Below are 26,326 nucleotides of genomic sequence, written 5' to 3' on the forward strand. Positions count from 1 at the left end.
CCGCAGGGGCCCACCTCGAGACCATAGCCACCTCCAACCCCAAAGCCAGGCCGCACCACTCACACAATATCGAAAGCACCACTGGAAGAGCTTCTGGCTGTGGTTGCGTCTTGTGCTCCACAATGCAGGTGATGCGCTGCCCGTTGGCTTCCTTGGTGGGCACCATGCGGTAGTAGCTGGTGACGGTGACGGTGCCGTCCGCATTGGTCACCTCCGAGACGGTGGCATTGCCGTTCAGCCCCGACTGCCACGTGATGCGGGCCGGTGGCTTCCCCCGGTCGGAGATGCAGACAGCCACAGGGAGTTCGAGGTTGCTAGTCTTGACCTCCTGGGCTTCGGCCGTGTTTGTGGGCTTGGCTGGAAGAGAGGCAGAGTGTTGGGGTGAAACAGAGCGGAGGGCTGGATTGTGCTACTTTTGAACTGCGGGGAGAAAGAAATCTGAGTGCATGTGTTTGGAACTCCCTGGTGGCGGGAAAAAACTTCCCTCCACATAGAAAGCTAGCATGTCAGGGATCAAATCTTCTCTGCCAACTGGGTTTTTTTTTGGGGGGGGAGGGGGGTTCTCCTCAGTCAAGGAAGGTTGAAACATGCACTCCTTCCCCCCCACAGCCGAAGAAAACGGTGGCGTAATGGTTAGAGTGATGGACTAGGACCTGGGAGAGCAGGGTTCGAATCTCCACTCAGCCCTGAAGCTCACTGGGTGACCTCGGAGTGGTAGACAATGGTGGTAGACAACACAATAAAAATGATAAATGATTTTTAAAAAAGCTCTCCCTGTTGATTTGACTGTACGAACTGGCATAGCGCAGTAAACAGGGTTAATAAAAGGAGTGACTCCGAAGTTAATTGTTCTCCATCTGGATGCCTGCTTGCGTGCAAGGGAGACAGAATTGAAGTGCCCTTTGCCTGTGCCTGGAAACGCAATGAACTGCCTAATAATAGGACGGCTCTGTTAAGGCTTCTGCTATTCATACGGGAGAAAGGGATTTGAAAGAGTCTTTTCCCACGTCCTGATTGGTGCAGACCAATGGGAGGAGCTGCTGTTGCTGGCTCTCGTCCCCCTTTGCTCAGTTCAAAAGCGTGCCCTCTATTAAGGCCTATTTGCATCGAGTAAACATGAAACCTCCGTTCCGGCCACATTTCGAACCTTAGCCATTGCGTCGGAAGAACTGCCGCTACCTGTAGATTCCCTGCGATTGAGGGTCATTTCCTCAGTGTTCGCCAGCTACTCCACTGCGACACTTTCAAGCTGTTATGCTGCCACTCCTGGCTCTAAAGTGATTAAATTAGTTTGGATTTCTCTACTTCTGGTAAAGATAATGCTGGCAGGAGAAATCTGTGCGAGCGGGAAAAGTTATGCAGATCTACCCATGGTCTGATTGGTGCAAGTTTCCAAGGTTTCTCCATAATCACAGGGGCTAGAATCTCCGTAATCTTTAAAGGCTTTTTTTTTTTTTTTTTAAATGGACTCTTCAGTGCTCCAGGCAGAAAGCAAGCATGCCTGGTTTATAGCTGTGCAGATTCCTGCACTAGAACATTAGAATTATGATGTCTTTATGCAGTCGTACCTTGGAAGTCAAACAGCTTAGTTCTCGGACGTTTTGGCTCCTGAACGCCGCAAACCTGGAAGTGAGTGCTCTGGTTTGCAAACTATTTTTGGAAGCTGAACATCCGATGGGGCTTCCATGACTTCCGGTTGGCTGCAGCTTCCTGCCATGCTTTGGTTTCCAAACATTTCGGAAGTCGAAATGTACTTCCGAAACGGATTCCATTAGACTTCCAAGGTACGACTGTATATACAGTTCAGCACTCTCATTGGTGTAACTTATTCTGGTCTTGCTACTCATGAGGAGGGGCAACGCAATAAAGCACCCACAACCTCCCCTCCAAAAAATATCCCATTACAGTGGTACCTCGGGTTAAGAACTTACCGTATTTTTTGCTCTATAAGACTCACTTTTTCCCTCCTAAAAAGTAAGGGGAAATGTGTGTGCGTCTTATGGAGTGAATGCAGGCTGCGCAGCTATCCCAGAAGCCAGAACAGCAAGAGGGATTGCTGCTTTCGCTGTGCAGTGATCCCTCTTGTTGTTCTGGCTTCTGAGATTCAGAATATTTTTTTTCTTGTTTTCCTCCTCCAAAAACTAGGTGTGTCTTATGGTCTGGTGCGTCTTATAGAGCGAAAAATGCGGTAATTCATTCTGGAGGTCCGTCCTTAACCTGAGGTACCACTTTAGCTAATAGGGCCTCCCGCTGCCGCCGCCACACGATTTCTGTTCTCATCCTAAAGCAAAAAGTTCTTAACCTGAGGTACTATTTCTGGCTTAGCGTTGTCCGTAACCTGAAGCGTCTGTAACCTGAGGTACCACTGTATTCTGCCACCTCGAACCACTGCCAGCTTTATGCCTCCACGTAGATTTTGAGGCTGCAGCATCTACAAAAACGTGCCCCCACCCCACCCCGGTCTTTTAAAAATGCAAACCAAGAGCTTTTGTAAGCAGGATTTGTCACCCATCTCCACACACTGCGCTGCTGCAGAAATCACAGAACACACAGCCCTTGCTTTTTAAAAGGAGAAACCCCTCAGAGATAGGTCATCCAAGGAGCTCTCAATCTAATGAGACCTCAAGGTAGAAAAGATGGGGGGGAGTGGGAATCCCCCACCCCCAGGAGGTCCATCCATGCTCAGATTAAAGGCGAAGAGAGTCCTAAATGACAGTGCAGCGACTTTATTGCTGAGCCATGCAAGAAAACTGCAGTAATTTGAGCACGAAGCCCTGTTGGGTCTCCATTGCCCAAAGCCTTTTTGGGTTTGTTTGTTTTTTCTCCCTGCTGCAAAGCAGCCTATTAGGTAGGGACTTATTACCGCTGTTATTAACACTCCCTGGTCGCGGAACATTACAACGAATTGCCCATAATTAATTCGAGGAATCGGGACACGGCGCTACCTCACAACACAGGGGCGCGCAAGCCGGGGAAAGCGTTTAAGAGGCTCGGTTCAGAAATGGCCCCGAGGAAGCAATTTAAAAATGTGCAGATTCCTCTCCCGTCAGAATACTGCCAGATGCAGGCAATTTGCATCTCCCAAAATAACAGGCAGAATCAGCCAGAGTCCTACTTCCCAGTTCTGGGAAGGACAGATCGGGGGGGGGGGGGCAGCACGACTCCACAGGCCTAACCAGCACCCTGCACAACATCGCCCAGTATATTCTTCAGTGTGGTGGTTAGAGGGTTGGGCTAGGAGCCTAACGAAGGGGGGGAGGCTCTGGGCTAGATCCCTGCTTAGGTCACAAAGCTCGCTGAGTGACCCCTGTCCATGACTAAACTGCCTAACGGGGGGAAAGGCATGGAGAAAGAAGAGGCCCATTGCAAACTCTGAACTCACCGAACATCCCATATACAGTCGTACCTCGGAAGTCGAACGGAATCCGTTCCAGAAGTCCGTTCAACTTCCAAAACGTTCGGAAACCAAGGCACAGCTTCCGATTGGCTGCAGGAAGCTCCAATTGGCTTCAGGAACTTCCTGCAGCCAATCAGAAGCCACGTCGGACATTCAGGTTCCAAAGAACATTCACAAACCAGAACACTCATTTCCGGGTTTGTGGCGTTCGCCCAAACATTTGACTCGCAAGTCGTTCGCGAACCAAGGTACGAATGTAGATGCGAAGTAAGATGAGGTTAAGTTCTTTCTACCATCTACCGTATTTTCGCTCTATAAGACGCACTTTTTCCCCTCCAAAAATTAAGGGGAAATGTGTGCACGTCTTATGGAGCGAATGCAGGCTCCATGGCTTCAGCAATAGCAACGCGAAGCCTCCGAAGTGCAGTGGGAGCCGATCCCTCTTGCTCTCCTGGCTTTGCTTTGCTGGAGAGGCACTGCTCAGCTTTCTCGCTCTGCGCAGCGCCCCTTCAGTGAAGCGGTAGGAGAAATGGAAGGGGCTCCGTTTCTCCTGCAGCTTTGCTGAAGGGGTGCTGCGCAGAGAGGGAGCGAATTCTTTTTTCTTGTTCTCCCCCTCTAAAACAAGGTGCGTCCTATGGTCGGGTGCGTCCTATAGAGCGAAAAATACAGTAAGACATTTTTATACCATCTTCCCACTGAACATTTCCAGTGCAGCGTACAATTGGGCTGTTTGCCAAGGGTGGGGAATCTGTGGCCGCCCCAATGTTGCCGGACTGCAACTCCCATCATCCCTCACCCCTGACCCTGTTGGCTGGGGCTGATGGGAGTTGGAGTCCCGAGGACCACAGGCTCTCCACCTCCGGCTTAAACAGGCACGGAAGCTCCTCTAGTGGGGTGTACTCTCTCTCACCCCAGGGTAGCCTCATCAGCTGCAGGGGTCTGCAGCCTCACCAGGCACAGTTCGTAACAGGGCCTCCCACATTCGCCTTTCTGAGGAAGGGTTTGCCCTTACCCAGTACAACCAGGTTGGTGATGCCATCTTCGTTGCCCGAGGGGTATGCAGCAAACTCGCAGGCGTAGGTGCCCTCGTCAGTCATGCGCAGGGGGCCGATGATCAGGGTAGCGTCCTCCAGGGTCTGGGTCTTGAAGCGGATCCGCCCGCGCTCCGTCTCCAACGGGTAGCTGGGCTTGTGGTCCGGGTGGAAGACGGCCACATTCTGCTTCCTGCCCGCGGCTTCCTTCATCCAGGTGACCAGGCTGACCTTGATCTCGTTGCCCGTCGACACAAAGGTGCACGGCAGGGTGACTTCCTGCCCCAGGTAGCCCGTGACCTCATCCAGGACTTTCACCCTCTGGGCGTTGGCAGCTGAAAGAAGGGAAACGGCTAGTTAAGTGACGGGCCCAGCCACGGTTTTAAAGCAGGCTGGCGAACATCCCCTTGCCTTGATAGTCTCTTTGCTCCTCCCTCTTCATACCTCTCTGGGTTCTGGGAGACCAGTGGGGAAGGGAGCTGGTTGCAGGAGGAGGACTCATCTATGCCTCTTGGCCCCCTACTCCTTTCCAGCCTCCTCTTCTGCCTCTAATTCTGGACTGCTCTCTGCCACAGACTCTTCCTGCTCACTAAACCCTGTTACCTCTTCAGCTTCCGACACCACCTCCTCCCAGTCTCCTCCCTCTGACCACTCAGCGTCATCCCTCCACCACTCCCCGGACTCTGAGCCTTCTTTCCTGGGGGGGGGGTCCCTAGCTGGTGCCTCCACTGCTCTCTTGCCTCCTGCCAATCCATGAGACCTTCGGGTATAGGGTGGTATAGAAATAAAATTAATTATTAAATAAAAATATCGTGGTAATGAATGAAAACCAAAGAAGCTGAAGCCCAGTGCATATGAGACAGAAATTCTGTTAGTAAGAGGCTCTTAAACTCAGATAAAGGGTGTCCGGCCAGCTGTGGAAGGAGCTGCAATCCCCCCCCCCCAAAAAAGGATCACATTTGCAGCTAGCTTGGAGCAGGGGGAGTTTCTCTTGGATCCAGTTCTGTCACTGGAAGCCCAAGTGGCCATCCAGCTGCCCAGCTACACCCCTATCTGGACACAGATAACCTGGCTTGCATACCTTTCAAATGTTTAAAGTGTCTGCTCACATTGCATTGTCTAGTTACAGCTTTGTTAGGCAGGGATGGGGAACCAGATATTGCTGGGAGTCCAACTTAGGGTTACCAGACGTCCCCGGTTCCTGGGAACAGTACGCGATTTGCAATGCTGTCCCCGGACAAATTCCGTCCCTGGAACGTCCCCAGATTTGCAAATCTGTTCCCGGGAAACGTGGCCGTGGCAGCCTCAGCAGTTCAGAACCAGTCTGTTAGCGCAGTTGGCTCTGGCTGGCTTCAGGAGCTGCTTGCTGCTCTCTGCCGTGGCACCCACCATTTTTCCTGCGCCACGGCAGCAAGCAGCTCCTGAAGCCAGCCAGAGCCAACTGCACTACCAGGCTGGCCCCTCCTGGGCAACGGCCGCCCGCCCGTGACTTCCAAGCCTCCCCTGATCTGTCAAAACAAAGGGGAAAGGGGAAGGAGATCGGGGAAGGCTTGGGAGTCATGGGCACATGGGGCGCTGTTGCCCAGTTTTTTTAAAAAAACTGCACATTTATGTTTTGCAGGGTGCGAACGAAGGGCTTTGCACCTTTATACAATATGCATGTGTGCTTGGGCCCAGGGTCTTTTGCCTTACCATCCCCACTACTGACTCCTTGTTGCTACTCAGCTTAAAAAAAAAAAAGTGTCCCTGGATTCACTGAAAAAAATCTGGTAACCATAGTCCCACTCCCATCAGCACCTGCCAGCATGGCCCATGGTGAGGAATGATAGGAGCTGGGAGTCCAGCAACTCTGTAGACTCACAGGTTTCCCCGTCCTTGCACTGTTATTCCCTCTGCTGCAGAGTGTGGCAACTTGGGCTAAGAGCCTCGCCTAACGCCTCCTTGGTGAGTGACTAGCGGAGACGAGATTCGAACCGGGGGTTTCCTCGCCATCTGGGAAGCATGTGAAAATTGACAATGCAATAAAGGAAGCCCAACGCCTTCCTGCCATTATCTAGAGGGGAAGGAGAAGCGGTGATGCAGATTTCAGGCGGTCCCCGGGAAGGGGGAGCAGCAAGCTGATGGGCAAACAGATGGAGGAGAAGCTTCGGCATCTGCAGACTGGCTTGTGGTTCTGCCTACAGTGAAATACTGCTGCATAATGCAGAACAAGCGGAGCTGGGCGGCAAAGAGAGGGAGAAAAAGAGCAAATGTGGTATCAGGTGCAGGATTCAGCTCCAAGGATTTGAAGCCTTAGTTTGAAGTGATAAGAGAGGCCTCACAGCCTGGGAGCATGTAGGTTGTGCCTGTGCAAAAGCCTCAGAAGGGAGTGGGGCTGTGCATAATTTTTGGGGAGAGGAATTGGATTTAGCTCCTTTCCGCTTTCCACAAAGTAAAATTATGCAAGTTTTGCTGGTTCGTATACAGTGGACACTCTGGTTGTGAACGTGATCCGTGCGGGATGCACGTTTGCAACCCGCAGCGTCCGCAACCCACAGCAGCACGTCTGCGCACACGCGGGTTGTGATTTGATGCTTCTGCGCATGCGCGACCGCCGAAACCCGGAAGTAACCTGTTCCGGTTCTTCCAGGTTTCAGCTGTCCGTAACCCGAAAAAACACAACCTGAAGCGTCTGTAACCTGAGGTATGACTGTACTTTCGACCAGCTTCCCCCAACGTGGTGCCCTTCTGGGTTTTTTGGACTGCAACCCCCATCAGTGGGGTATAGTTGTTTTTTTTTAAAAGATACAGCAAAACAGAACAAAAAAATTCTGCTCCAAGAAAATATGGATTCTGCAATCTGTCTCAAGTAGCCTATCCCAACCTGATGTCCTCCTTGTGTTTTGGACTACAACTCCCATCAGCCCCCACTGGAGAAGAGGGGAGACAGGAGACAGAGATGAGGGCGGCTGCTGGAGAATCCAGGGAGTCTCCCCCTTCTGCTGCGACCAGCTCCCCTCCCTCAGGTCTCCCAGAACACACAGAGAAATGAAAAGAGCAGAGGAGAGATTGGTGGCACACAGATACAGTCTCAGATTGCTTGGTGGGTGAACCCTGGAGAGGAGGAGACTTAGGCAGCTGTGGGAAATCAAGGACCTTCAGTCCTCGCAACTGCCTCATTGGGGCGAGACCTCCTGAGAAGAGCTCTTGGCCTGTGCTGTTTTGGTTTCTCTGAATAAAGAGTTAAACTTTGCTGACACGTGATTCCTACTTCTGACACTAACTCCAGGTTTGTCCTCATCATCAGGGGAGGCTAAAGGCTCAAAAGGGCATGGAGGATCTGTTCCGGGCTGAAAGTATTGCCATTATATCGCCTCTGGTCATTATGTGGCCACATTCAAAGCCAGGGCAAAGCGTGCCAGAGCATGGCTCAGCGTCTCAGGCCCATGTGACAGAGGCCAGCACCAAACAGCTGCCACATCCACCCAACCAACCCAAAAGCACTTTGCACGTTGCATGAAAAAATCGGTGAGCAATATCTGACAGCCACCTCTTAATCATGGGGTTGCAATGGAAAGCCAGACAAGTCGGGCGGACTTGACTCGCCCTTCCAGAACAAGGTGGTGTTGCAGCAGCTGCCTCTGGCAGAACCACACGCACCGGGCCCACATGTGCAGGAAATGTGCCAACAGTTTGCCCAGCTTGAGAGTTCTTCACACTCAAAAAGGCTAATTTCCTGACCGCAAGTCCAGAGGTAGCGTTATTATCAATCTAGGATGGGGTTGAAGGTTTGCAGCCTACGAAGGACTTGCTCACAAATTTATTGACAGCTGCACAAATTATGATAGCTAGGAAGTGGAAACAGCAAGGTGAATATAAAATGGAAGAATGGTATAAAGAGGTGTGGGATATAAGCTATTAACGATAATTTAACATGTGCCGTTAAGGTAAGATGGGGAATACGCAGGAGAAATGATTTTGAGGAGATATGGAGGGCGTTTGTAGAATTTGTACTGTTAAAACAGAAAGGGGTCAAACCATCGCAAGAGGTGTTGAAATTTGGGGAGGTTGGATAGTTACAATGGAATGGTCTTGGTGGAAGGGTGCACATTTTTATTCTTATTTATTTATGATTATTACTTTGTCAAAAAAAGAGGCTCATTTCACAACAGTCTAGGTTTGCATGCCAAATGCACAGATTCCTTTACATGAAAATTAATGTTATAAAGAGAGGAGGAGGAGGGAGGATGGAACTGTGCTGATAACATCACTACAAGCATTAGACATTGAAGAGATAATCACAACAAACACTCTTAAAAGCACCGCTGTTCTTTCCAGGAGTGGAAATATCCTAACCTTGCCAAGAATCCTGTCCCATCCTCCCTTTAGAACGGGGTTGCTCAAGTCCCCAAGAGGCTAATTTATCAAGCAGCAGTCCGGCTCCTGGCGGAGGAAGGATGGGATATATATATATAGTCTCTCAAACTTTCTCCAACACAGCCGGGGAGGTTAAAAATAAATAAATAAGCAGATAAAACAAGTTTGACAACAGTATCTAAACACATACAATATTCCTGCTGCTGTATACAACCTTTAAGTCAGGGGTGGTGAACCTGTGACCCTCCAGATCAGGGGTCAGCAACCTTTTTCAGCCGTGGGCCGGACTATATTTTGGTGAAAAAAACAACGAATTCCTATGCCCCACAAATAACCCAGAGATGCATTTTAAATGAAAGCACACATTCTACTCATGTAAAAACACACTGATTCCTGGACCGTCCATAGGCCGGACTGAGAAGGCGATTGGGCCGCATCCGGCCCATGGGCCTTAGGTTGCCTACCCCTGCTCCAGATCCTGCCATATATGGGAACGGGGCCTTTTCTGTGGTGGCTCCCATTTGTGGAATGCTCTCCCCAGAGAGGCTCGCCTGGCGCCATCACTACATCTTTAGGCACCAGGCAAAAACATTCCTTTTTGCCTGGGGCTTTGGCCATTAAACAAATCTATGTCTGTTGGTATGGTCCATTCCCCCTCTCCCACCCGGTTGTTTTATTGCATTTTATTATCATACTATGCAAATTATGTTTTAATGTTAAGGTCTTGGGCTAAGAAGTGGTATATAAATCAAATTAACAGCAACAACATCTGGTGGCGTGCATGTGGTTGGGAAGATTAAAAAAACTTGAACAGATCTGTCCCCCCACCCACTGAACATTTCCAAGGAACGTTCATAAAAATCCTAATTTGTACTGTTGTTGGCATCCGTCTGTCTCAACAGACAATGGAGTGCAACTCCAAGGATGAGGACAAATTGCTACATTAGTAGAACTGGAGTGACGTCCCTGGGGCGAAAGTCTGGGCAGTGTGTATGGAGGTCTTGGCCTGCCCTGATGACAAGACCACCGCCCTTGGCCCTGCTGATGGGGTCACAAATAATTCACTAAGAGGGAAGGTTAGGGGAGCTTTTACTGTTTGACGGACTATTGTATTTTAATACAGTGGTACCTCAGGTTAAGTACTTAATTCGTTCTGGAGGTCCATTCTTAACCTGAAACTGTTCTTAACCTGAAGCACGACTTTAGTTAATGGGGCCTCCCACTGCCACCGCCGGAGCACGATTTCTGTTCTCATCCTGAAGCAAAGTTCTTAACCCGAGGTACTATTTCTGGGTTAGCGGAGTCTGTAACCTCAAGCGTATGTAACCTGAAGCGTATGTAACCCAAGGTACCACTGTATACTGTTGTAAGCTGCCCAGAGTGGCTGGGGAAACCCAGCCAGGTGGGTGGGGTGTAAATAATTAACTATTATTATTATTATTATTATTATTATTATTATTACAGGGAGTGGAACACTTTGACCGTGTATATACAGCCCAGCTGTAAGGCCCAAACTTGTGTGGCTGCACCACAGTGCCTCAACGCACATCCATGATTGGACAAAATGGAATCATCCCACAATACACTGCTCCGATACAGGTTCAAAAAGCAGGAACACTGCAGACCAGGGGTCAGGAACCTGCGTCCCTTCGGACATGGTTGGTTACAACTTCTGCAATCCTTGACCAATGGAGAGTTGGTGGCTCCCCATCCCGGCTCCAGGAAGGATGCAAAACGGGGATTAAGCATGGAGAAAGGATGCTTCTGCAAGAAGGGGCAACTCTAAACCACTGCAAAACTAGCAAAAGGGGCTTGCTTCTGTTCTCTGCGCCGAAACGGCGCTGCTGAATCACTGACTGTCAGATTCAGGTTAGCAGGAACCTTTTGAGAATCCCAGGCTGTCCAAGCACCACTCGGCAGACGAGGATTTCTTCCGACGGGCAGGCCATGAATAAGTAAAAGGAGGAGAGTGTGCAGTTTGCAAAGTGCTGCCACACTCTGCCCCTGGAGGGTGAAGCACACTCAAACGACACACACAGGCCAAGCAAGCCGCAGATGCACGCAGAGAGGGGACTCTTAGCACCAGCATTTGGGCTGCCTGGGTTACAATAGCAAATCGAGACATGCTCCATTTAACACACACTCCTGCGCCCATTTTGTTCAATGCACTCACTGGCTAAATGGCGAAAATGGATGCTTCCCCCAGGATGCAGTCACCAGAGACAGAGAGAAATATAAGCAAACTTATAGACCCTTAAGGTAGCAATGTGTGCTTCAGCCCTCTGCACCCCGGGAGGGCGGCGTAGATGTGTACGAATGTGAACTTTACACTAATTCACCCAAAAAGCTAAACATCTACATCAAGAGCACCTGTTGCAAAAGACCTAACTCCACGCTCTCACCGAAAGCCATGCACCACCAAATGAAGTCTGCCTCTTGCTGCTCATGTTTTGATTCTGCTTCTGGAGCGAAAAAGCTATACAGTGGTACCTTGGTTCTCGAACTTAATCCGTACCGGGAGTCCGTTCGACTCCAGAAACCATTCAAAAACCAAGGCGTAGCTTCCGATCAGCTGCAGGAGCTTCCTGAACTCAAGTGGAAGAACGTCAGAAGTTCAGCTTCCGAAAAACGTTTGCAAACAGGAACACTTCTGGGTTTGCGACATTCGGGAGCTGCTTTGTTTGGGAGCCAAGCCATTCAAGTACCAAGGTACCACTGTACAAGGCTTTGAATCCCTGTAAACACACACGTACCACACAAAATCACAAAATGTTCCAACCGTAGGGCTGGGCGATATCTGGTTTTCAACATCGCAACATATCACCAGCTAAACATCACAATATATATATCACAATGCCTGAAATAAGGATGGAGCTATGTAGAAGCATTGGCTGACTTCACGGTTTTTCCCACATTGTGATTTTTGCATAGCACGCACACGCAAATCATGATCCGCAATACATTGCCAGATCGAAAAATTAGGAAACTGATATTACGATACAGACTTCAAAACGGTTTTTGGGACAACCTACTGATACCTCGCCCAGACCTACCCAACACATCTGTTAAGTGGCAAGTAGATTACACTGGACCGCGTCCACATACTTTTGAAACTCAGCACACACACAGGCGCGCACACACCACAGCCACAGGGACTAGAAACTTAAAAAAAAAATATGCCAACTTCATCATCAGATGCCAAAACCCCGCTCTGGCAGGTGACATGGGATCAACACAGCCCTGCTTATTCCCTTTCGAGGCACACAGCTCTCCCAAACTAAAATTAATCCCATAAAACTGGCTACCCTTGAATTACTCAGCACAACCTTTTGTCTCAAAAGAGTGAGATGAGCTATTCCAGGGAGGCTAGGGAGGAGAACCCAGGCTGCATTCGCAGTAATAATAGAAGCACTTAGTATTTACATTGCTCAAAGCACTTTGCATATATTATTATCTCCATAATCCTCACAATAAGCCTGTAGATAATACTGACCTATCATCCCCATATTGCAGTGGGGAGGGAGGGGGGGGAGGACACCAAGGACCAGAAATGGCAGCTTCCCTAAGGTTACCCAGAGAGAGTTCATGGCCAGGCTGAGATTTCAACCAGGGACTTCCAGCTCATAACCATTATGGCTCCAACTAATGCTTAGCTTAGGTGTGCTTCGCGTTATTGTTTATGAAAGGATTTGATCGGGATGCTTTGTGTGTTTCCTTAATAATATACTGGCAGGAATGAAATGCAACTCAACAGTTTGCATCTGCTGCCCGCAAATGCTAAAATACCCATTTTTATAAGCTTCACCTGCCGCCACGGGCACTCGCTCCCCACCACCACCGACTTGCCCAGCAGCGGACATGACACTTCTTTCTCTGCCCCCCACAAAAGACCATAAGCAGCGACAGGCCAGATGGAGAGTGTCTGGCTACAGCCTAACCACAAGAGCAGCATGGCACATATTGCAGAATAAAGGTGGAGGGGGTGGGTGGGAAGAGTTAAGGTGACCCAGTTTTAGGGCAATCTAAAATAGGGATGGGGCCTGCGCCACATAATGGCCATATTCACATCAGGGCAGCAGATTTGGGAGGAACCGTTTCAGAGTGGCAAACTGTTTGGCATGTTATGTTTTCTGCCTCAAGACGGCAAAATGTCTTCAGCTATCGCACACTGGCAGGATTAAGCAAGGGTATTGGCTGGATACTTCAAACCAGTGTTAGAAACTCACAGCGCTATTCCCCCCCCCCCCCCAGAAAAAGAGATGCCGGAACTCACTACGAATGGCTTCCCTGTTCTCTTATAACGGCAGTGGTGCCCACCTGAGAGGTGTCGGAAAAGAGTTCCGTCAACTTCCGGCTGAAAATAAGCCCTGGAAACTCATAGATATAGAAGGTAATCGCTAAAGGGCACCATAATAGCTGAACGTGGCACCCTAAACGCGGGTTATGGTGCTTACGCAACAATTTCCCCCAGCAAGGTTTATTCTTATTAATTTCATTTCTATACCACTTAATATTTTAAAGGAAAAATGTAGGGATCACATGGGATCCCTACAGAAAAAAATCTCAAAGTGGCTCACAACACATTAAAACATCAAATAAAACAACCCAGAATAAAACAAATTCAAGCTTCAAGGGAAACATTTCAGGTCCTTCTCTAAGTGCCATGTTGCTTTCTCCGTATTTATTTAACTGCTTAGTTTATAGAGCTGCCTCATAGCAAAAGGACTCTAGGAAGGCAGTGTGGGCTAGTGGTTAGAGTGTCGGACTCGCATCGGGGGATGAGGGTTCAAATCCCCACTCAGTCCTGATGCTCACGGGGTGACCTTGGAGTCAGTCACAGCCTCTTGGAGTCAGTCCTTGGAGTCAGTCACACCCTACAGGGTCGTTGTGGGGATTAACTGAGGAAGGGGGCCTGAAACATGTGCTTCTTGGGAGACAAAGGTGGGATATGGATGCAATAAATGAGCTCTTCAGCTGACCTGCTTAAGAAAGCCGGAGGGGCCAGCCAGATGGAGATGACTGTCCCTAGCCTGACACACCCAGAGTTCTCCACGTGGTTGCAATTGGACCTGCGCCAGTCACAAAATGCGCCTGGCTAATTTCTAACACTGCTGCCAATACCTAATAGAGCAGCATAGAGAAGGACGACAAAGCCATCCCCTCCCTCTCCGAATCGGTGGTGTGTGTCTTTGAAATCGAAGGGGTGCAGGACTCTGTCCGTCTCGCAGGCTGCCTCCTGGGGAACTCTGCTTACATCTTGTACTACAACGTCCCACGTGGCTCAGGTATGTTGCAACACACATCCCGTTTTTGACCGGGGGGGGGGGGACGACAAGCAACAAGGAAGTGTTCACCCCAGAGGCGGCACAAGATGCGTGTGTTGGAGAAGGGGAGTTGGGTATGGAACATTTCAACTAATAAGCTCTTCACACTTCACAGCCCAGCAGAAACAGGTTAGGGAAGCCATTTCCCACTCGTGCGGCTGTTATTAATCCCCCATTGCTTCCCTTCTAAATGCAGGCTGCAACCGGAACCCCACAGTCCTGGGTCCAAAAGCCATCCATCTCCCCACAGGCTGCCAGCCAAAAGATTTCAGCTCCATTTTGTGCCAGGGGGTGGGGAGGCGCATAGAGCCCCTGTTGACAAAAGCTGCCGGCGCGGTACATTTACCAGGGTCATATTTTATCAGTTTAGAACAATGGTTCGCATTATGGAGCTTTGTTACAAAGCAGTCTGGATGGAGGGAGAGGCAAGAGGAAAGGCAGGCGATGGAACAGTTCACAGCCACACAGACCGGGGCAGGGGGCAGGAGACGGGTTACCACACCAGAACCTGCTGGCCAGAACCTGAGCATCAGACAAAAAAAAAAAAAAAAAAAAAAATTAGGAGGAAGCAAGAGAACTTGGTTTTTCCATTTTAGCTGAAAGATAGTGGCTGGAATCCAGAGAGCTACTTGAAAAAAGTCGCCGAGTTTCAAAAACAGATGACAGCAGCTACTCTGCTAAAAAAAGAGAAAGTTTTGAAAGTGCTTTATCGAGTGCACAAACCTGCAACAGTTCCTTCTCTCCACCTCCACCAAGCTGGCCTTATTCACACATCACTTCAAAGGGAAAACTAAGGTTTAAAATGTGAACACGCAGCACTGAAATCGCAGGCGATTTTTGCTCCTCCCGCAGTCCTGCCATGCTGCAAGCCTAGCCACAGTCTAATCTAGTGTTGCCTCCAAACCTGGGCTTGTGCTTGGTTTCCTTCAAACAAACCATGAGCAGTAAGCCCGGAACTAACCTTAGCTCCTCCTTATGGTTTGTTCAGAGCGAAAAAACCATGAGCTTGGGGTTGTGGGCATAATACTAAAGGAAGACAGTAGCTTAGTTCCCAGCAGTGTGACAGCACCTGAGATTTCACAAACAAACACCTGGCAAGCTGAACGTTCACATTTAAGTCATAATTTGGTTTCATGGTGGTTTAAAAAATGATGTGCAAACCAGGCGCTGGCTGCCCCACAGGATATAATGCAAGGGGAGATGTGGAAATGGGAGAGCAATGGGGATTGGGGAAGGATAAAGGATATTTGGGAGCAAGTCAGAACATACTGGTCCCATCACCTCCTGGCAAATAGAAGGGGAAGAAATGGAGGCAGTGAGAGATTTTACTTTCTTGGGCTCCATGATCACTGCAGATGGTAACAGCAGTCACAAAATTAAAAGACGCCTGCTTCTTGGGAGAAAAGCAATGACAAACCTAGACAGCATCTTAAAAAGAAGACATCACCTTGTCGACAAAGGTCCGTATAGTTAAAGCTATGGTTTTCCCAGTAGTGATGTATGGAAGTGAGAGCTGGACCATAAAGAAGGCTGATCGCCGAAGAATGGATGCTTTTGAATTATGGTGCTGGAGGAGACTCTTGAGAGTCCCATGGACTGCAAGAAGATCAAACCTATCCATTCTGAAGGAAATCAGCCCTGAGTGCTCACTGGAAGGACAGATCCTGAAGCTGAGGCTCCAATACTTTGGCCACCTCATGAGAAGAGAAGACTCCCTGGAAAAGACCCTGATGTTGGGAAAGATGGAGGGCACAAGGAGAAGGGGACGACAAAGGACGAGATGGCTGGATAGTATTCTTGAAGCTACCAGAATGAGTTTGACCAAACTGTGGGAGGCAGTGGAAGACAGGAGTGCCTGGTGTGCTCTGGTCCATGGGGTCACGAAGAGTCAGACCCGACTAAACGACTAAACAACAACAACAGAACATACTTGTGGACTCAATTATCAGCTATTGCACCTGCAAAAGAACAGCTTGTATGGGGGGGGGGCTTTTTTGGAGGGGGAGGCATAGAAGAAAAAAACCCAAGTTCAAGGCCTCATGGAATGGGTGAGGAATGTGGCAGAAAAATAGAAGTACCACAAGACCCACCCACCCCAGTTTTGAAGTTCCCTTTTCCTGCTTGCACATTCAGACACAGAAAGTCAGGAAGCCCCGTCAATCAGCAACAAGAGACAACGAGCTGGGGGTCTGAAAACACCTGTACCAGAGAACAGATAAGCTCAGAGGTTAACTTGCTGAGGTTCCCACAGTCTGTCTGCCCCCACCATTCAGACTGTCCTTTCTTCTTTTCTTTCTTTTTTTTAAAAAACACACACATTTATTGTTCTTCTCCCTGCTACCCGCAAACCATATCAGATGGCTTCCTGTTTGGCTTAGAAGATGCTTTTCAAAGCAGAGGGGAAAGAGAGAAGAGGGAGGGAGGGAGAGAGGGAGGGAGAGCACACAATGTGAAAAGCAAAGGCTTTTTTTATTAACCAAAAAAAAAAAATGGGAGCAGGCAGAGAGAAATCAGACACACATCGAGGACAGCTCCTCTGGTCCAGCACCAGCCTCCATCATTTTAAGATGGGGACAAACGAAAAAGGGAAGCCATTGCTGACCTATGAACTGTGTCGTGATATATCCTACTGAGATCGTTCTTTCTGAGAACTCACATAAACCCTGCTGGTCGGAGGGTGGGGTTCTGTGCGGGGGGGGGGGGGGGAATAAAAATCAGTCTGCATATTCAGTGCTGTGGCTGCATCTCCCAATCCAGGAAGAGTGACAGCATTCTTATGCATACCTACATAGGAGAAAGTCCTGAAAAAAATAAATTCAGAAGATATACATTTTGCAGCACTCTTAAAAAAAGAAAAGAAAGAAATTCCACCATCGTTTAAATTAGGGTAGCCTTGAACGTGAAAGACAAAATCCCTGGTTCCAGTCTCACCTCTGCCGCAAACTGCATTACTTGCAGGCCTTGAGATAAGCCACAGTGTTCTCACTTCCATCGCCTCATCTGCATTATGCAAATGCTGGTCTTGCACGGAGGATTTTGTAAGGATTACCGAAATAGTGCATGTTAAAGCACTTTGAACAGTTAAAAAGATGGGGGGAGCAAGTCGGTACCATGGTCAACTCAAGCCTTTCTGAACGAAATTGAATCCACTCGGGTTTTACATGCAGAGGCCTTGGGAGCTAAGCCAGTCCACCAGCCCCATAGGACATGGCAACCCAACCAGATGGCAAGCAGAGCTGCTACAGCTGCTGGGCAGATGTGTGGTTGGCAGTTTGCAGGTTTCATCCCCCAGCCCAAGCAGCTAAGAGAGACTGGGGCAAGAGAGATAACATCACAAAGAGGTGTGTTAAGTGTGTGTGTGTGTGTAAAAAAGCATACACGTGCAAAGTAATATGGATTCATAACCTTGTCAAAGATGCCCCCACGGCTAACAGTTGGCCTTAAGAATAAATAACCTTTTAAAGTTTTATACAAATCCACATCAGAAACATGATGGCAGATTGCACCAAGGGGAGAGAAAGATACCAGTTTTGTTCACAGCGCTGCGATAAAGCGGGGGGGGGGGGGAGTTGCAAAATGAAGTATTTCTCACTGCTCAGACTTCCTTAGACCATATTCCCTGAACATATGTGCAAGGAGACAGAGACGAAACCCAAATTATTATTGGACTCCCTATCCGGCCTCGCACGCCCATGCAACCCAATGCCAGTTTCGCTCCTGCTTCTTTAAAGGTTGTTTGCCCAGCATTTAAAAAAAAATGTTCCCAAGGCCTTTTGGATTAATGAGATGGTTGTGTAATTGCGTGACAGTTCCTCTCAAACCTGACCTGCCTTTAGGATGCTGTGGCGCTAACAAGCGGTTGCAGAAGCTCACAGACAGCAAAGCGGAAAAAAGGAAGGATTGGAAGAATCGGCATGGGGTAGGTTCTGCAGAGGTGGTTCCTTCTGAACCTGGGACCTGCAAGGAAATCAACGTTGCCAGCAGTGTTAGAAATTAGCCAGGCACCAGGCGCTTTTTCTGATTGGCGCGGATCCAATTGCAACGACATGGAGAGCTCCGGATGCTGGGCTGGCGACTGGGGAAAGCAAAACATCAGTTAGAGAAAGGTCTGAAATATTTTTCCTTGAAGCTTGAAATTTGTTTTGTTCTGGGTTGCTTCATTTGATGTTTTGATGCGTTGTAAACCGCATTGAGATTTGTTCTTTGAAATACAGTGGTACCTCAGGTTAAGTACTTAATTCGTTCTGGAGGGCCGTACTTAACCAGGAACTGTTCTTAACTTGAAGCACCACTTTAGCTAATGGGGCCTCTCGCTGCTGCTGTGCCGCCGGAGCACGATTTCTGTTCTCATCTGAAGCAAAGTTCTTAACCCGAGGTATTATTTCTGGGTTAGCGGAGTCTGTAACCTGAAGTGTATGTAACCTGAAGCATATGTAACCCGAGGTACAAAGCAGTATACAAATGAAATGAAAAAAATAAAATAAATTCCACTGGGGAGAAAAAGAGTGCCTAGCCATTCCATTGTGGCAACCGTAACCTAGGTTTGGCAATTAGATTATATATCTGAGTTTCTAACCCTGGTTGTCAGTATACCATGGTCGTCTTTCCTGGCCTACTGAGAGATAGAAGGTGGGCAGCCATCGTTAGTTTTGCAATTCCTCTTCGTGTAAGGAAAGGAAAGGCAGTCGGCGAAGGAAGGAGTTGGGGACGCCTAGGACTCGATGAGGTATAGCCGATGAGAGCGCAACGCCCTAGGAGACAGGACGTCCTGGGTTCGAATCTCCACTCAACCACAAAGCCTGCTGTGTGACCTTTGGCCGGCCACCATTTCTCACCACGCACATTCGTGGTGAGAAACGTGGGGTGAGAGGTTCCGGGTGGCGGCCGCCGCCGCTAAATGCCGGCTATGACTAAAAGGCCTTTTCCCATACGGAAAAGGCCGGGACGAAAAATAAATATATATCAAAACAGGATTTTAGCTTAGTCACCACCACCTCTGCTGCCATCTGCCTGGCTCTTTCTCTCTCATCTTTCCATCCACACTGTCCTGCCTAGCCAAGCAAGTTAAGCAGAAGGGAAGGAAGCTCTAAAAAGAGAAAGGAGGACGAACGAGAGAAAGAAAAGGGAGGCAAGAGGTCACACGCAGCACACACAGCTGCCCGACAACAGGCCTCCAATTCCCAGAATCCCTGCAGAACAGCATTGTCTGTTAAACCGAGCCTTGCCTCAATTTGGAGGCGCCTGTGCTGCAATTCCCCCCCGGCTGGCCAAGAAAGCCTCTTTACTGCCTCAGTTTTGATGGGCAGAGTCGCTCATTAGGGTGGGTGGGTGGAGTTCCTCCAAGGGGAAATTTGTGGCGGTGCAGTGGTTAGAGTGCTGGACACTGGCTGACCTGTGAGGGTTCAAATCCCCACTTGGCTGCAAAGCTCACGAGGCGAGCCGTGTTAGAATTGAGCCCGGCGCATTTTGCGACTGACACAGGTCCACAACTGTGACCACAATGTGGAGATCTCTGGGTGCTGGGCTGGCGACGGGCATCTCCATCTGGCGGGCCCCTCTGGCAGAATTTTTTTATTTAAAATATAAAGCAGTATATAAACAACAACAATAATAGTAATTGCAGGTGGGGGGAGGGGGCGCGCGCGTAGACATTCCCCTGTGGTGGCCATAACATTTAAGGTGCCTTTTGTTGAATACAGTGGTACCTCGGGTTACAGATGCTTCAGGTTACAGATGTTTCAGATTACAGACTCCGCTAACCCAGAAAAAGTACCTCGGGTTAAGAACTTTGCTTCAGGATGAGAACAGAAATCGCGTGGTGGTGGTGCGAGGCCCCATTAGCTAAAGTGGTACCTCGGGTTAAGAACAGTTTCCAGTTAAGAACAGACCTCCAGAACGAATTAAGTTCTTAACCTGACGTACCACTGTATCTGATATATGAGAGTTTCTAACACTGTGGGCGAATCACTGCCTCTCAGGGTTGCAGTGGGGATTAAATGAGTGAGAGAACCATGTACATACCACTTTGGGCTCCTAGGAGAAAAAGCGTGGGATATAAATTCAATAAATGAAATAAAATAAAACCTATGCAGCTTGGGACCAGGATACCTGAAAGATCGCCTCTCCCTTTATGTGCCCAGTCGATCACTGCTCTCTGCAGGCGACGGCCTCCTGCAAAGGCCATCTTACCAGGAGGTTTGTTCTTGCACGTCAAATGAATTCCAACCCTCTGGAATTCCTTCCCCTTCAATGTTCGACAGACTCCGTTGTCTTTTCAGCACCTGCCAAAACCTTCCTCTTTTAACAAGCCTTAGAAGCTGAGGTCTTTCGCAGTCTGCATTCTGGACTGGGAGTGGTTTTTTTTTAAAAAATAAGTTGTTACTCTTTCATCACTTGTTGTTTGCTGCCCTGGGCCACATTTGGAGAGGAAGGTTCGTGTATAAATTCAACACATAAATCAAATCTTACCACCGCCACACCCCAGTGCTCTGGCGTGGCATAGTTAGACACAAGGGGTCTTTCCGAACCCAAAATGTGAAAAATGAGGTAGTTGCTGTCCTGCAAAAAAAGGGCTCTGTCACCTGAAGTGTTTGTTCCACCAGCTCCGGGGAGAAGTGGTGCTGACATGTGCCATTAACTGTACTTTGGGGTTCCTAAAACACCAGAGCCGTGTTAAAAGGAAACATCAGAAGAAGAAGAAGAGTTTGGATTTGATACCCCGCTTTATCACTACCCAAAGGAGTCTCAAAGCGGCTAACATTCTCCTTTCCCTTCCTCCCCCACAACAAACACTCTGTGAGATGAGTGGGGCTGAGAGACTTCAGAGAAGTGTGACTAGCCCAAGGTCACCCAACAGCTGCATGTGGAGGAGTGGGGAATCGAACCCAGTTCACCAGATTACGAGTCCACCACTCTTAACCACCACACCACACTGACTCTCTCATCAGCAACTTCCACGCTGCTGAGGTAACTTTGGAAAAGGCCCTCTGTCAGTGCAGGTTCAAAATGGCTCCAATGGTTCAACTTGATCAATTCTATTACTAAGAATGCTGTGCGATGGACACATTTCTGGCTTCAAACAGGAAAATTACAGGCAACCCCAAAACCTTGACCTCACCTTGGTCCCTAAGCAGGCTGTGCTCATATGCAGCCGCCCTTCCAAAAGTCTTCACCTAATTAAGTCCAGATTTTAATCCAGCACCTGCGCCACACAAATCTGAATCCCAAAACCTTGAGTTAAATATTCAAATAAGTAACTCTGCATTGAAGTGGGATAATTCATGCAAAATAAGTACTCCCGCCCCAAAGTCACAGGCAGAGCCAAGGTGCTACTGGGGTCCTTCACATCCTCCTAAGCTCTCCTTCTGGGTTTGAGTCCTGGTTTAAGCAGACTTTTAGAAAGGGAAAGCTTTCATAAGCATTTCTGAACTACTCCTCTGCTTGTCAGCCCTTCAAGGTAGCAAAATTTATATATACGCTGCAGCATGAAACAATAAAGAACAGGATGAATTAGTGAGCACAACACGGCACAAAGCAAACCTCAAGTGAAAATGAAGAGAGAGAGCCAGGAACAAACAAAGTCAAAGCCAAAAGCCTGGCGGAATAACATAATTGTAACCGCACAGCGAAATAATAATAATAATAATAACCTAAGCCAGGGATGTCCAACCAGTTGATCGCGATCTACCGGTCGATCGCTGGGCGCTCCCGGTCAATCGTGTGATCCTGATGGATCGCCGAAAAAGAAGAAAAAAGCTCAACAACTTTGGTGAATCCAATGGGTAGAACACTGCCAGTGTTTTTATAGTGGGAGTAGACCACAGTCTCTTGGAAGTTGAACTTCCCTGACCTAAGCCACTGGGGTTCAACCAGACCTGGTATTGACAGTAGCGCTACCGCCATGCAAACACATGGGGAGAGAGAAGTGTTCAAAATTAGCCAGGCGCCAGGCGCATTTTGCACCTAGCTTTTGACCACTTGCAACCAAGTGAAGATGCCTGGGAGCCAGGATGGATGGTGCCTGACATCTCCACCATCTGGTGGAGGATCATTGGATCTGGCCTGTTTTCACACACTAATAGCCCATCCTGTAGAATTCTATCAGTTATATTCCATCTGCACAATCGGAATTAATTTCTGGAACCAAAATGCCTTTCCTGTGCAGCCTGAGCAGGAGCAGTCGCCTTTAAGAAAAGGAGGCTGGAAAAGGCCAATATTTATGTGGACTATCCCTGGATCAAGTGACTTTTCTTCTTTAAGTTCCCAAAGTTCTTAAACTAGCTCAAGGTTGTCATCTGAACTAGCCAGATGCTTAACTGACAGTCAATCATAGTCAATCTACCATTTGAAAAATAAGACTTTAGAGCTGTCTTGCCCCAAAATGGCAACTAGACATTCCATTTCGGCCACTGTAACCTTGGTTTAAGGAGCCATTTGGCACCTAGCTTATATATCTGAGTTTCTAACACTGGTTAAAGCCTGGTATCAACAGCAACACCATTGCCATGCAAACACATGGTGTGTGTGGGTGTGGGTGTGAGAGAGAGAGAGAGAGAGAGAGAGAGAGAGAGAGAGAAAGAAAGAAAGAGAGAGAGAGATGGGTTGCCAAGCATTTTGGGGTTAAAGCGAGGTTGTGGTCTGGAAATTGGGTATCGGTGCCATAAGCCATACTGTCAATGCACTCCTGGTTCTGTGTCGCCAACAACTGCGCTTCTAATGTTGGGGTGACATGAAACCAAAGCCTCTCTGCTAAAGATCTTAACAAGCAGGCATGTTGTGTCTACTCTCCACACAAATACACACACCTCAAAAATACCCCAAAGGGAACACGTTTTCAAGGCCACTGAAATTATACCTTTCGAAACCAAATTCCTCATTTTTGCAAAATGTTGAAATACACACCTAGCCTATCAGTTCACATCTCTGCAAGCTTGGCTAGGTTTCTGAAGCGAAGCAACGATCTTCCAGAGGTCACACGCTGTGCCAAATCGTAAAAAAATCCCTGCTGTACATGGAACACAAACTTCTTTAAGAGACAGCTTTGATTTGTTGAGGTGGGTACACAATGCACTCATGTTCGAAGTGGAATTCTTAGGCCTCTTAGAGAGGGAAAGGGGTGGGGGGTGGGATGCAACTAAGGCTGAACCTAAATTTGTCATTATTTGGGAACTTTTCTGCAGTGTTGAAAAAAGGAAATCTCCTTTCTGGCACCCCTCGCTAAAAGAAAATTTAAAGTGTTTCCCTATTAATTTTAAAGTTGACCCTATAGCCAAACCTTACTGGATGTGGTGAACCACACAATTAAAAAAAAATGAATTCTGGTCAAGCTGTCACATGAGCAGTGCCAAAGTATCATCTTAGAATCATAGAGTCAGAAGGGACCCCAAGGGTCATCTAGCTGAACCCCCTGCAATGTAAGAATCTTTTGCCCCACATGGGGCTCGAACCCACAACCCTGAAACTGAGAGTCTCGTGCTCTATTGACTGAGCTAGCTTGTTTGTGAAATGTGTGGCAAACTCATCAATTAAGCAGGATAGCCCACACAACCGATTCAAGAAGGAAAAAGCAGCAGCTACAACAGCCCTGGGCAATACTGAACTAGGTGACTGTACACAACACACACACACACACGAGCCAAACCTGGTAAATATTCCACGCAACACTACTATGTGCATCTGCTGGCAAATAGATAAAGTCATAATCAGATGCAGAATGGTAGACAAGATGGACCAAAGCTTTGCCCCAATGTGGCAGCCCTTGTGTCCTTACTCGAAGGATAGTTTTAAAAATAGACCGTAATTATGTTCCTCTGTGTTCCAGTATAAAGCCAGAGAAGAAAGCTCCGGGCTGGTTTCGCCAGACAATTCCACTCTGAAAGAAAGATTTTGCTAAGGAAACAGACAAGCCACAGTTCGGCTTTTATAAAAATAGTCGCAGGGTAACAAAGCCCCCACTCCTCCATGCTCTCCTCCCGGCTGGCAGCTTCCACATTCTGAAGGGGTTTTTCTTTTCTTTTCCGCTGTGTTTTGTTTTAAGAAGCCCATCCCACCCTAGGACAATTATCCCAGGGAGCCAAGCGCACAGGCCTGTGCCCCTAATGGGAAGCGACATTCCCGTCCGTAGCCCCACGCCGCAGTCAGGGCAATTCGGAGAGCGTGAATGAAGTTCCCCCTAATTTAATAAGAAAACAGATCGAGCGTAAGGCAGGAGCATTAAAAATTCAGCTTTCGCATGGGGCTGGGTGGGTTTTTAAAAAGAGGGCAAAAAGGGGAGATGCGGGAACAAGCAACCCTCAAGGATGTGGGTATATCGAAGAACGCACTTTTCGCAAGCAGCTATAAATAGACAGTCCTACATTTTAAGCCACAGATACTTTCGGTGGAGTTCAGAGAGCAGGGTCGCGAGCCTCGCACAATTCTGCAGAAGCAGAGAACGGGGATATTGGCCGCAGAGTTCAGGTTTCAGCGACGAGAACCCTGCAAGCTTCTCGAACTCGCGCCTTATGCGAGTCGGCAACACGTGCTGCGATTCTCCGAAGACAAAGCCAGGGTTCAGCACTATGCATAGCCTTCCGCTGCTCCTTGCTGGTTGAATCAAACCGGACTAAGTTGTTCAGAGACAGATGTTGAAGAAACCTGTGCATAAATCTGCATGCGTTTACCCAAGCTGCACAATATGGCTTTTTAAAACCAATTTTAAAGGTACGAAATACACCCAGCCCAGCCCAAGCTATGCAACTACAGGAAAAGTACTACATTCAAAGTTGTGCAAAGTTTTCCAAGCCTCGTCCCTTCTCCCCATGCCCCACTGCGCACCACACACCCTGAATCGGCCAAACATTGCTTTGCAACAACTTTGAGACCAACCATTTGATGAATTTGGCAGGATTAACCACATAATATACTTGGGCATCTCAGCCCATATTTCTCAGTTTTGCTATTCAAATCATAGAATTGTAGAGTTGGAAGGGACCCTGAGGGTCATCTAATCCAACCCCCTGCTATGCAGGAATATGCAGCTGTCCCGTACGGGGATCGAACCTGCAACCTTGGCATCATCAGTGGCACGTTCTAACCAACTGAGCTATCCAAGCTTTGTTGTTGTTTAGTCGTGTCTGACTCTTCGTGACCCCATGGACCAGAGCACGCCAGGCACTCCTGTCTTCCACTGCCTCCTGCAGTTTGGTCAAACTCATGCTGGTAGCTTTGAGAACACTGTCCAACCATCTCGTCCTCTGTCGTCCCCTTCTCCTTGTGCCCTGCATCTTTCACAACATCAGGATCTTTTCCAGGGAGTCTTCTCTTCTCATGAGGTGGCCAAAGTATTGGAGTCTCAGCTTCAGGATCTGTCCTTCCAGTGAGCACTCAGGGCTGATTTCCCTAAGAATGGATAGGTTTGATCTTCCTCCAGTCCATGGGACTCTCAAGAGTCTCCAAGCTACATTCCCTCAATTTCAGGAATCCAGATCAACAGCATGTTATCATGCGTATGGAAGTGGGGTGAGAGTTATGATTCTGTCTTCCCTTTCCCATCTTGCAGACTAACCTAATATCTGTCCCTGTGGGGTGAAGCCACAGCATGCCACGCTGGAAGTAGCAGGGGCACCCCAAAAGGTGAAGTTGCTTACAAGACTGGCCAATGCATATTCTGCAATTCAAAACACACACACACACACACACACACACACACACACAGTGCTAGATACACAATACGTCTTCCAGAGAATCCAAACGTTCATGTTAGGAATGCATCAGGTTTTAATCCTTAAGGCTACAAAAGATGGTCTTGAAAGTATTGCAGCTAACGTCTGATGCAATCTCAGAAACCAGATAAGACTGCCAGCGATTGGGGTGGGTGTGGAAAGGGCACAACACACACGGCATTTCCAAGCGTATCTTGCAAACTTAGCTCATATTCTCAGCGTGTGGAATTCTAGATGCGTTCTGCACTTGCACAGAACAGCAATGTGCTATGAAATGTCCTCTGCCTCTGGTCAACAGCTGCCTGTTCATCAGAGCCCAGAGAGCCTACTGAGACAGCATCTTCTGCAAAACCCAAGTCCCCACGGTGCTCAATCCAAGTACAAATCCAGCATCACCCACCAGACTACCCTGGTTATCTTAACTCAAAGATCTAATCAGGCTGTTTAGAGGTATTCGAGACCAATACCTCTACCGTCAGAAATCATGCTCTTCTGAATGCCAGTTGCAGTGAATCA

General features: G+C 48.3%; 1 protein-coding gene across 3 annotated transcripts in view; it reads right to left on the bottom strand.

Moving 5' to 3' along the window:
* The window catches only part of NECTIN2 (nectin cell adhesion molecule 2), a 91,794-nt gene that overhangs the window by 41,214 nt on the left and 24,254 nt on the right, over positions 1-26,326 (bottom strand). For all 3 annotated transcript variants that reach the window (XM_081018980.1, XM_081018982.1, XM_081018981.1), the window contains exons 2-3: positions 4,410-4,763; positions 64-357 (exon numbers count right to left, since the gene is read on the bottom strand). In XM_081018980.1, coding sequence (XP_080875106.1) covers positions 64-357; positions 4,410-4,763 — 648 coding nt within the window. The remainder of the gene's footprint in view (positions 1-63; positions 358-4,409; positions 4,764-26,326) is intronic.

Source organism: Podarcis pityusensis (genome assembly GCF_964106645.2).
Source record: "Podarcis pityusensis genome assembly, chromosome: 8".
Taxonomy (NCBI): domain Eukaryota; kingdom Metazoa; phylum Chordata; class Lepidosauria; order Squamata; family Lacertidae; genus Podarcis; species Podarcis pityusensis.